The sequence below is a fragment of the Mytilus californianus genome, unplaced genomic scaffold (genome assembly GCF_021869535.1).
Source record: "Mytilus californianus isolate M0D057914Y unplaced genomic scaffold, xbMytCali1.0.p SCAF_2, whole genome shotgun sequence".
NCBI lineage: Eukaryota > Metazoa > Mollusca > Bivalvia > Mytilida > Mytilidae > Mytilus > Mytilus californianus.
This window is the reverse complement of record NW_026262668.1, coordinates 62,081,771-62,095,114: the sequence shown is the minus strand read 5'-3', so window position 1 is coordinate 62,095,114 and position 13,344 is coordinate 62,081,771. Positions and strand designations below refer to the sequence as shown.

Sequence of the window (13,344 nt, the reverse complement as noted above, 5' to 3'; positions counted from 1 at the left end):
TGTTTTTTACTAAAGACAGTCTTGAGGAACTGGAAAGTATTTAGTACTCTTGAATCAATCAAGAGCTTATTTTTACACGATAATGACCAACAATAAAGCGTCAAAATAATCACAATGAAAAATTAAATATGAACTATTCCAGACATGTAATTGCCAGGAATCTGTAACAAGTAGACTTTAGAACATAATCTATGTAATTTCAACCAAAAATTCGTAACAATTACAGAAAAATTGTAATGGTTGGCATTTTATGACAAATGTAGGTCATGATGATCCAAAGGTTATATAATCCAGTTGTACAATTTAATAAGTATGTAGGGCCTGCAATTGAATTATCATTGACATATCACTGTGGATTTATGCACTTACTGACCTAAATTTAAACAATGCAAAAAACTGCTTAAGTATAGGTCAAGGTGACTTATCATGTTGTTTAGCAATGCAGTATAAAAGCATTATGGTGTTAGAAAATACTATCAGTATACATACTATCATTGGTTTTAGGAAATTGACTTAAAACACAGAACTTAATAAAATCTAGACACAAGAATGTGCATATAGACAAAGGCGAAACTATATGTCCTACCCATACTTGTTGCAGGATACAATGAAAGCCTAGTTAACCAATTTATCAATCATCAATAAATCAGACGATCATCTTATGACTGGTTACAATATTAACTATCATGAACTTAATTTCTTACTCAAGTCTTTTCTTGTTTTAGTGTCAGATACCTTGTACATAGTCCTAGATGTATTATTTTGGACTGAATACATGTATACAGCATATAAATTCATAATAATTTTCAGAGTGAACTTTTTATCCGATTTTTTGGGGCTAATTTTATACAATTCCAGATTGCACTTTTCAAGTTTTTTTGGGTGTGTTGTTATGTGATTTGGCTTTCACCTACACTGACCCACAAATGATAACAATATGAGTTAGCATAAAACCCAGATCAACCACAACTGCTCTTTAATAAAAAGTGCCTAAACCCATTACAGGAATATGATAGCTCACATTACACAGTAATTGTTTAATCTGTTAATAGGCCAGTGTTTTTCTGCTACATGCATTGCAATTGGAAATAGATTTATACTTTGAAATGCAACTTTTTAATGTCAATATTATAATGGTTATTAAATGTAGAAAGGTACATACTCTAGTTTCCTTTTATATAACTTTGCATTACCTAAACATTATACTTTGATACAAAATATAATAAAAGAGGATCTTGAATGGCAACTATATCTTACCACTATTTAAATCTTTAACTATAACTCTACTCAGATACCAACTAGGTGAAGCTCCATGGTTATTATGCCATAACTGTACTTTCCATATCTTTCCAATACTGTCTGGTAAACTATGAAAGGCAAAGTCAAGATAATATCTTTATTTTGCACTTTAATAAACAGTTATTATTTAAAACAGGTATAAATCATATAAATGAAATGCAAACAATAAAGGATAATCAAAATCAGTAAAATAGAATCAGTTTGTTCATGTAAAATACCTTACAAATTCTTATTTATGGCTTCCTGATTCTTTCAATGTTCAATTAAAACTATATAATGACAAAATATTTACTGCTGGATAACTGCAATGTTTTTGCTCCTTTAAACACATACTTACGTTAGTATAAACTGGTCTCTAGAATTGCGTTCAAACAATGGTCGGTCATCATCACTGATTAACTCCCTTGTCTCTGACATTCCTTCCTCTCCATGTAAAATTACACTTATCTGAAATCAATTTAGTTAGTTTGCTGTATTTCCTGAATTTGTAATGCATCATAAGAGCTGATATCTAACTAATTCTTTTCTACCAAGCCTCATGGGAAAGTCTATTCCTGATTTTAAAAGTTGAAAACTGGACAATTTTGAGATTACATCAAGATACTGCTACCCAGCAAAGTTTATATAAAAATACAATAGTCGGCTGAATTGAAAGCTCAAAGTATAAAACCCATGTTGGAAACCATTCTTTTCAGGAGCCTGTATTTCAGTGGATGCTGTTTATTTGCTGGATATCATATTTGGTTATCCTTTATTTTTTTGTACATAAATCAGGCCGTTAGTTTTCCCGTTTGACATTTATCATTGGCCTTTTATAGCTTGCTATGCAGTATGGTTTTTGCTCTTTGTTGAAGTCCATACAGTGACCTATAGTTGCTAACTGCTAAATCATTTGGTCTCTGGTGTAGAGTTGTCTCATTGGCAATCATACCACATCTTCTTATTAATATATGTACTCAAATGGCATGAAATAATCAGATGTTAGTCAAGCTTTAATTCAAGGTCATCAAAATCATTTCAATATTTTAAATATTTTTTCCTAATTAACCTTAGCTGTCGTGCCTGCTCCTTTCCTAAAGCCTGTTTCTATCGTAACTTCATATTTCTGTTTATCAGTCAAGTTATTGTCTATCAAGTAGGTTATTCCCCCTTTCCTGGCATCATGTTTATCCAGTCTGTGACAGAGAACCATTAGCAGTACATACAACAGAAGAAGAACTCCTGTCAAACATACAGCCACTGGGTTTTCATTTAGACTGAAAAGTATAGATTAAAACAGAAAGTGATAAGCAGTAATACAAGCTGAAGCAGATCTGTAAATGCTTTTATTAAAAACATTTATCTTATATGAAATGATTGAAATTTGAAATCTAAAATTCAAAATTTTAAAATTTCAAACATTAAAATTCTAAGTATTGAGAGTGTATATATATCATGATTTATTGGGTAAAATGGTAGAATCTGTTTCTCCAATGATTTGATGCTGCGAGAACTGTTAGAAACAGATTTAAGGGGAAATCACACATGATAGTTAAATCAACAATTTTTCTATAAAAAAATTCTTAAGCTTGTCAGAACAGGTTTAAATGTACAAAGAATTAGTGAAATAATCTTACACTGTTTACTATTAAAACAAATATATATTAAAAATTGTATTACTTACTCAAAGAAGTCTTCGATTGATATGTGAGAAAAATCATTTGGAACCAGTTCAAAATGGCCACCAAATGCTGTCATATGGTTACATCTGATAATAAAATATTCACAAATATTTAAACTGTTTTCTCATTCAATATCATCATATTTTCACCATTAATCTCAAAATTTGGGTATCATTTAGGATTATTGTCACAAAATATGTGAAATTTAAATTGTCCAAACTTGAAAATTTTGATATCACAACATTAGTATGTACACGAATATAATAGTTATCAAATGTATTTCAAAATATAAAAATAAGAAGATGTGGTATAATTGCCAATGAGACATTTTGTTACTCTCCACCTGAGACCAAATGACATAGAAGTTAACAGCTTAAGTTTGTTTTAATGCAAATGGAAACTTTAATTTTGATATTCAATCAGCAGTCAGGGAGCTTTTTTCAGATAAAAATTAGTGCCTATTTTCTGCAGCATGACATTTTAGCACTAAGTATTTGCCATATAGTACTGGTCTAAGGTACTAAAACCACTGCAAATTAGTTGTTCATTTGTTTCAATGTTTAGTGAACCACAGCTTGATATTCATAGCAAGTTACTAATCTGGAAATAAATTTCAATAAAATAGAATATAATAAATAAAGGCACATTCAGAGTTCTTGTCTTTTATGAAAAAATGTAGATTCTGTGCACAATCTTATTAAAAAATTTAACACTATTTTACCTGCAATGAGTTTTATAATAAGACGACTTCCCTGTGGCCCAGCAACCATTGTCTGACCAATGTCTCGTTGTATCATTCCAAAACAAACACTTATTCCACCATAATTTGAGGGTATAATTTCTTAGAGTAACCTCCCCTTCCCTAGGACGACCAGTGTTCAGACCAGCATCCACTAAACCAATAAAATATTCACCAGAAACTGCAACAGAAAATAATTTTACAAGAAATTATTCAGACAATCAAAATGCTGAAAGTTATGTTTAAATTATCTTATAAGACTAAAATTCCTATTTTAAAAATAGGAAACAAGACTTATAGCAAATGTCTAAAAATGTATGATGTTTGTCTTAAACATGTAAAGTGTCTTATTCAATAAAGTATAGCTAAACTGTTCTTTTTGGTTTATACGATGTTTCTTCAGTTAAAACAAGGAAAAAGGGTTAAATTAAGAGCTAGTATTTGGTCCTTTAAAATACAACTACAGCTGAATTCCTCATTTGATTATTACCTAGATCAAATTTTACCATGAATAATAAAGGTACATGCCAGTCAAGTAAAATTTCAATTTTTTTTAAGGTATTATATATAAGAACAATTTTTTACAGTGATTTTTAAAATGTTCTATACAATTTACTTATAACTACTGATGACAAACAAAATTGTTACCAAATGGGTATATCAAAAATGTATTTACTACACTTTCAGCTCATTGATCAGATAGTAAACCCACATTGGAACATCTCTTTGGGCAAGACATTTACTCATATCTAAGTACATATTAGCAATAACACATATTTCCATAGAATGTGCATACCTCCCTTTAAAACAGTTGATTGGTGCTAATATTTGAAATTATCAGACACAATACTGATATACATCTTTGTTATAAATTTAACAAAAATCTGACAAGAAATGTAGGTGTTAGAGAGCTTACAAGACCTGATGGATGTCAGATATTTCCATGTCCTGCTCCATGTTGTAATGAGCGATAATTATCTAAATCATAATTTAATATGTGGCTTTAGTCTTTTTCAGCCTTTGTCATGATAAGTGAAAAATAGAATTAGCTCTATCATATATGTTGCTTCTATACAGTTTTAATGTCTTTCCCTATCATTATCAAATCAACTATCATTCTTAAAATAATATCAAAATAATTTTTTTTACACAACAAGAATTCAATATCAATAAAAACGTCAGGATTTTATATAAATTTTTTTTATAATTGACAGGAAATTTCTGCCTTTTATTATTGCTTCTTTACAACCCAAGTGATATGACAATTATTATATTTTATGCCTAGGCCGTTCTTCAAAAGGGCATTGTCCCTTATAAATTTTCAATAGAATCCAACACATTAATAATACAATACAATCTATAATTGGTGTTAATGCCTGAAGGAGACAATAATTTGTAAGAAATGAATCTAGCTGTTACTGACTAATTAAATTAGTTCTACTATATGGACATCTCCTGACTACATCCATACAAGATCTGTCATAATCCGATTGTAAAACGTTTTATAGCAAAACCAACAATATACTTTATCAAATAGAAGCATTAAACTGTTTCTATTCTTTTAACTAGAGATTTTGCTCTTCAGTAATGTGGCAAAGAAAATGCAGTGCTCTAAAAGTAGTCAGTCAACATTTATCTATGAAGATAACTTTGGCAATCAATATTTGGGCAGAGGTTCAAACCTTCTTGTCATTTGTTAAGTAGCAACTGTGTGCTCAGTCTGTGCTAAGACACCAGCTGTTTTTCTTCACCTGAAGACCAGATAAACCTTAAGCTTAAGTCAGAGAGTGAATTTTAATTAACAGCTGTTTCGCATCACCTGAGGACTACACTTACCCAAGAACATAGCCTGAGGGTAGATTTCGATAAATAGCTGTTTTGCTTGACCTCAAGATATTCTTACCTAAAGCCATAGTCAGAGGGAAGAATTCGATAAACAGCTGTTTGCTTTTTGCTGTTTGCATGACCTCCAGATATTCTTACCCAAAGCTTTTGCCTGAAGGTAGATTTTGATAAATGGCTGTTTTGCTTCACCTCAAGACCATTCTTACCCAAAGCTATTGCCTGAAGGTAGATTTTGATAAACAACTGTTTTGCTTCACCTCAAGACCATTCTTACCCAAAGTAATTGCCTAAAGGTAGATTTTGATAAACAGCTTTTTTGCTTCACCTCAAGACCATTCGAACCTTAAGCTATTGCCTAAGGGTAGATTTTGATAAACAACTGTTTTGCTTCAGCTTAAGACCATACTTAGCTGAGGCCAAAACCTGAGAGAAAATTTAATTAAAACAGCTGTTATCTGAGAAGTAAGTGATTTTTTACACCTTTGATTTCAATTAACAATAAAAGAACAGAGTTCCAATGTCCCCCGTCTTGCACATATTTTATCTTTCCAACTTCCTGGAAATAACTAAAAAAAAAATTTGTTATACATATCTTAGAGAAATGAAGGCTTGAGAGCAATTATAATTCAATTGCTCGTGTAAATTTGATAAAAATCTGGCAAGAATTGTTCACATGAGAGCACTTGCAATGCAATTTTCTACATAACATATGTATAATTAATATTTCCATGGGGCATAACCCTTTTAAAAATAAATCGATTGGCACTGATTTTCAAACTTGTCAGAAACATCACTGATATAAACCTTTAATATAAATTTGATAAAAATCTAGCAAGAGTTGTACATGTGAGAGCGCTTACAAGACAGGAGGGACAGACTTACAGTATTTCTATGTCCCCCACAACGCTTGGGACAAAACCGGACTAGTGGACATACATTGTTAGCAAATAAACTGTGTTGAAGACCCATTGGTGGCCTTCGGCTGTTTTCTGCTCTTTGGTCAGGTTGTTGTCTCTTTGACACATTCCCCATTTCCATTCTCAATCTTATACAATACAAACTAAGCAGTCAACCAATTATTGCCTCTTGTTTCTACTTAATGACAATAAAATTTATGCCGATTATCATCAACAGATCATTATCAGTCCAACAACAATTTCATAACTGTTTCCTTACAAAAATCGCTTTAAGTAGTTACTGTGGATTCCAATTATTTTCGTGGGTACCAATTTTTTGTGGATTGAGGAAAACTTACACTTTCATGGATATTTAATTTCATGAATTTGCCAAAGTCTCCATACAAGCCAAATGAAAATTTATAATTCGTTGAACATTTAAATTCGTGGTTACTCTGAACCAAAGAAATCCACGAAAATTGGTATCCAACGAAAAATAATGAATCCACAGTAATTTGAATTGAGTAATTATTTTTGAAGCAATTGTAAAATTGCATTAATGAATTACTAAATTGTCCTATTAAATGCCTACTATAATATTGATTGTACTGATACCTATAAAAAAAATTTACTTTTGGAATAAAGAATATATAAACCTGTGTTATGACCTTACTTAATACACATTAGATAATTTATATCCAAAGTACTCAAGGTTGAATCTATCTATCAAGAGAAAGGTTCTATGGTCAGATTAATGTAATGTCACATCCATTTATCATGCTACAGGTAGAAAAACTTCCAAAGATATAATGTTTTTTACAGCTAAATTAATTACTGCTAATGAAATTTCTTCTATATAATGAGATGGTGGCATGAAAAAAAGTAATTACTGGTACACATGTTATATATTTAAAAAAAAATGCTTTCACTTTGTGTTCAAAAATATTTGGAGGTACAATTAAGAAAAACCTTTCTCTGCAATGATTTGCTTTGATATAAAATTATCATCTGCAACACAAAAAACAGGAAACAATTGTGTACCAAAATAAATTTAAGCCTTCAAAGAATAGCCATGGGTAGCAACAATGAAAATAGATAGTTAGTCCTCAAAAAATCCTACTGCCCCATATCTAATTTACAGAAGTATTCTACTTTCCAATATAGCTTAAAGTTTACATTTTAACAAATTTGTAAAAATACTATATTATAGGGCCAAAAAGAGGTCTTACTCAGGGCCTACTCCTTTTTGTGGTGACTGGTCAAAGAAAATGTGTGATTTCAATGTTTTTAAAGAGCAAAATTTATGACAAAGTGAAATGTAGAAAATAGGACAAGATTATCTATATGGTAATGTTACATCTAACCTACTCTAAATTATCCTTTGTGATAATTCATAAGCTTAGTTTAAATAGGACATTTCATTTTCAAAATATTTTATCAGCATTTGCAATGACCAAATTTCAGTCACAGTTTGAGCATTTTGCTTATAAAGTTAATTGGGTTTCCTGTTGTTTTTTTTTAGAATGTTGCAACTTTAATAGCTATGTTTGAAGAATTATCTTCATGTAAAAATGCTGTTCAATGTATCTTCTATTAGACAGTAAACAATGGTAATATCTTCCCCTTCTTTCTCTACAAGACAATGGAAACATAGGTTAAGGACCAATCTGATGTTTTCATTGGTAAGTGCCAAAGCCTGAGCGTAAATTAACTTAATCAGCTTCATTTGAACAAGCAGTTAATAACAGAAATTCTCAATATGAATTAAGGTTAGTGACCTGCACATTAATAATTGGTAAAATTGTTGAAAGGTTTTTAGCTTTTAGTTGGAAAATTTTCTTACTAAACTAATAACTTATAAATTATAATTTTTTTGACAATTTAATGCCAATAAATGATTTTTTTTATCAAAGGGGTGTATGGCGTCAGTACTCCACAAGTTGCTAATCAAAATTTAACCACTTTGCTTTTGAACAGCTTTACCTTCATCAAAGAAGAATGTTTACATCATTACGCAACTGTCAAGTTCCTAGAACATAGCTACAAGCCTTCAAAAAATGAAGGTAAAACTATGACAATTCTTTCAAATATAGACATAGGTTGTCACTTTTTAAGACTCTCGAGTCACACATGCATATACTCTTACCAAGTAAATGGGTACCTGTGATGTCAAAAAGTTCAATTTCACTATATTTCTTTAATAACAATAGTGGATGAAAAGTTAATTTTTTAATGAATAAGCATTCTATACATTTTGGGCATACATGTATTTGGATGATTCTCAAACAATTTTATCAGCATCCCAAAAATTACATGTTTTCTCAGACACCTCCAATTACTTGGACTTTACTGTTAAAGCCTTCCATGTAGTAATTTTTAAACCTAGTTAATTTTATTGTTATTATTGAAAGCCATAAAAAAAATTGAGGAATTGTGTTAATTTATTTGTTATAAATCTTACATATTTGTATATTCAATCTAGGAATTTGTTCATGTTATGTAATTTTGATGTAAGCTGAAAACTGGATTGAACCAACTGATGCCTAATGCAATAGTCCCATAAAGTTTCTTATTTGCACATAAATAGACATTCACATGGATATTTGAAAGATTTGTTGCAAGATATATAGAATTCACCAATGATCATAAGTGTATTACAGGAATTTTTGTCTAAGAATACTGTTTCAAGTCTTAAATTTGATTGCCAAGTTATAATGTCTGTTCTCAAAGGATATGGTTAATATCTTAATGAAAGTCTTATTAAATTTGTAACATTCTTAGGGTACAATATAAAAATAAGAAGATGTGGTGTGATTGCCAATAAGACATAACTCTCCACCAGACTTTACATCTTTAAAAAAATATGTAATAACCACACAAAAGTTATATTTGTAAATACTACTAGTATTCAATACTTCATCATTTTAAACTTAGTATACAACAACAAATCTGGAACTGTTATTAACTGTGGCTTCATTGAAAACTATATACTTTGTAGTTACCCATGCAAGAGGGTGTGGATGGAGTTTGCAGAATAGTGAATAATGGGCAAACAGTACAAAATAAAGGGAAAAGAAAAAAAAGAATAGAAAAATTGGCCCAAAAATAAAGAATCGAGTGTAGTGGGGTGCTTAAATATAAAGAAGAGAAAAATGGGCATATTTTGTAAGTTGTAATAATAATAATAATAATAATAATTCTTTATTTAAAGAGGGTTACACAATTAGCTATAAAACTAATCTTCCCTGAGGCCCTCATGAAATACAATGAAATATAACAAACAATTACAAAATATCAAACAAACACACATATATGAAAAAATGAAATAAAAAATTGTTATGAAATATACAATTTTCAAAACAGGTAAAAATTACAAATTCATATAGTTTTGGCATCATTCAAATTACCTCAACAATATCTTAAGTTTGAGTAAGTGTGTGAAAATTATTATACATATAAAATTACACAGCTTCTTAATGTTCCAACAAGTAATTTTTAAAATCTTTTTTGAATGAGCTTGTACTTGAGGTTGATTTTTTCAGGGATATTGGTAAGTTATTCCATAAAATAGATCCTGAATATATAAAAGATTTCTTATACAGCTCTGTTTTGGCTTTTGGAACTTGTAAATTTTTGCAAGACGCATTCCTCAAACAATATTGGTTTATTTCTGGCATTTCTTTAAATTTTTCAGTGAGATATACAGGGGCTTCGTTCTTAAGGCATTTCTGCATCAAAACAGATTTGTGGTACAAGATTCAGTTCTCTACTCCACCCAATCAGTGGAGCTGATGATGAAAATGGATCAGCATCTAAAATAAGTCTTGCAGCCCTTTTAAGGTAGTCAAACTCTGCTGATAATATGAAGAATGGAGTTGATTCATATTTCATTAGCTTTACTTTGCCACAACTTTTTTCTCCTTCTCAAAATATTTTGAAACTAAAGCAAGAATTTTAAAAATCTGACTCTATATAGTTGCAGGCAAAAAATACAGAATTTAATATCCTGGAACTTTCTGCAAGGAAGATTTATTTCAAAGCTTAAATTTTCTTTTCATAATTATATTAATTGAGCATTCCTTTACAAATCTATGAAAATAGCCTAAAGACTAGATAGAAATCCCTGTCAAATAACCAAGAAAGAATAATGTTATACAAACTGACATCAAATCTTCTATATATCAGAAACCAAAAATAAACCCAAATGAGCATGATAGAAAACAATGTCTAATCACTTAAATTCATAATCATTAAGAAAATAACATACAATTGTGAAATTGAAACTTGTTTTTAATGACTTCTGTGACCAAAGTTACCAAGATTATCTTTTCAACTGGTTATCAGCCGTAAAACAACGAGAAAGAGTAATTAGATTTCAAAAGCTTTTTAGCTTGATTAAACTTTTCTAGACAACCAATAATGACTTTTATCCTCGGCAATCAGGATGTTCATTTCGATCAACTTCCATCAAGAATGTACTGTCACAATATCACGTCAACTTTCTGTCGGCATCAATTCCACAATCACTGATCCTGTATTTCCTATGGCTCCAGATACATGTACTTCGAGAAAGATCATTGACTCAAATATCTTATTGCATGACTGTAAACAATATTTCATTTCGACATCTAGCTAACTTGAACTGCCTAATGGCTTCTTTTATATATATTTGAATAATTAGAGAAACCTTTTTATACTAGGTTCAGCTATGCTGTATACTTATGACCATACAAACTTTATATCTGACGTGAATAAATGACTTAAACCTATTGATATGTGTTGAAAGTTTTTCCTAAAATGTTTGCTTTTGGGTTTTTTTTCAAGAATTTTTAGTTTGAGATACAACCCTTTCATTCATCAAACTTACCAGTTCATTTTATTAACTAGGGTTTATTCTATTTTTTCCTTATTTTCATATTTCTTTAACAATATTATATATCTTACAAACCTGTTTGTGCATTTTTCCTTGTCATTTCAGGCAAAAAAAATTATCTAAGATACCTTCGGGCTTGGGGATCTAAACATCCCTTTTTGTTCTGAGGTCTTTTAATATCAATACTAACTTATCATTGAACTTTTACTTTTACTAGTCATACTGATTTTCCCTCTTCCTCTATTAAATATTTTGGACAAAACAATGACAGGAAATTGATGAAAATCAATGTTATTAACTCTCATGAAGTTGTAGTGGTAACCAATTCATTTAACAGTTTTCAAGACTACGAAAGGGATGGGGCAGGTCCCCAAATAGCATAACCTATACTAGACTAGGAAGTTCTAAACTAGGCAATTAAACATTTATATGGTTTAGGGGTGGGGATATGAACAGATTTTAAGATATTTTACAATTAATGATATGTTGGGGTGGGGAATGTCCCCTTGGGACAAAACATATGGTGAATTGACAGGTCTTATATCAAGGAAATAAAGAAAACATAAGATTTAAGGGTTGGGATCTTAATCTTTTTAAAATATTCAACAATTCATAATATGAGAGGGTGGGCATAACCCTCAGGGGAAATCCTCAGCCAGGTGCCAACTCAAAAGGTTTTGCCATGGCAGGCAAGAATATAAATAGTTTTTGGGTGGACACATGCAAATCACTTATTTGACTTTGAAGGTCATAGGTCATCTTCAATGCTACTAGACACATTCTCCCGAGGTGCTGACCAAATATCAAAAGCCATGTCGAAGAATTTTCAGCACTCTTGGCTATATCAAGGCAGCCAGTTTTTATTGGCTAGTGATCACTGTTGTTAACTACTTAGACCACAAGGTTGTAAGAGAACAAAATCCATAGCAAGATTGAGAAATCTTATTAAAACCTCACGTCTCCCTTCATCGTAGGAGACCCCAATTTACCCCGATAAATTAAATCACCTACTTTAAAACATGCTTACACATATCTTGACATCAAAATGTCTTTTTGTTTTTTTTAATGTCGTTGGATTCCTACTTCATTACCATACACATTATTTTCTTGTATTCATATATTTACAATGTGAAATTATTAGCTACACAATAAAGTACTGTAAATTCAGAAATTATAGCGAGGTTTTTATTATTGCGAATAATGCGACTGGGTGAGTATCGCAATAATAATAAATTGCTTCGTCGAGCACAGCTGGATACAACCGCAGAGGTCCAACCCTGAACAGTTGGGGCAAAAATGGACACACTATTCGCGCTTGATACAGGTCTGAATTTGGATTGTAATTAAATATTTGACACATAATAGGTTTCTCACACAGAATAACTGTAGTCAAAGAACTTAGAATTGGTTATATTCAATTTTTTGCTTTTGTGCAATACACTATGCTGTTGCGAATTGACACCCCCCCACCCCCAACCCCCCCAAAAAAAATTTACCCACCCTTTTTTTTTTTGCTTTTGTGCAATACACTATCCTGTTGCGAATTGACCCCCCTCCCAAAAAAAAAAAAACCAAAAAAAATGTACCCCCCTTTTTTTTGCCAAAAAATATTTGAAGTAATTTGCTTTTTCATATCTGAAATGAGAAAAAATTGTCCCCCCCCCCCCCCTCACAATTTCAATTTCTTTTTAACCCCCCCCCCCCCCCTTTTCCAAAAAAAAATTCTTTCCTTCAAGATATGGTCATAATCCCAATTCAAATTTCACATGGAGTTTTCAACCATAATTACCCATTTAAATACATCATAAAGGTCTTAAAATAGAAAATGAGATACATAATCATGACTAAAATGAATATTCCTTAATCAGCATTTTTAAATAGTAACTTCTAAAAATAAATTGACAGCTAATCACCTCAAGACCATAAAACATTTCTTTATACTAGTACATAATTTAAAAGCAGTGTAAGGGAGGTAATCCAAACATAACATTGTACTTTTTTTTAATTGTCTATTAACCAGGAAACCCTCGT

General features: G+C 30.9%; 1 protein-coding gene across 3 annotated transcripts in view; it reads right to left on the bottom strand.

The window, feature by feature from the left end:
- The window catches only part of LOC127730170 (polycystic kidney disease protein 1-like 1), a 278,069-nt gene that overhangs the window by 40,009 nt on the left and 224,716 nt on the right, over positions 1 to 13,344 (bottom strand). For all 3 annotated transcript variants that reach the window (XM_052238430.1, XM_052238431.1, XM_052238432.1), the window contains 5 exons: positions 3,682 to 3,880; positions 2,963 to 3,046; positions 2,348 to 2,555; positions 1,637 to 1,746; positions 1,258 to 1,367 (listed from right to left, as the gene is read on the bottom strand). In XM_052238430.1, the coding sequence (XP_052094390.1) occupies positions 1,258 to 1,367; positions 1,637 to 1,746; positions 2,348 to 2,555; positions 2,963 to 3,046; positions 3,682 to 3,880 (711 nt within the window). The remainder of the gene's footprint in view (positions 1 to 1,257; positions 1,368 to 1,636; positions 1,747 to 2,347; positions 2,556 to 2,962; positions 3,047 to 3,681; positions 3,881 to 13,344) is intronic.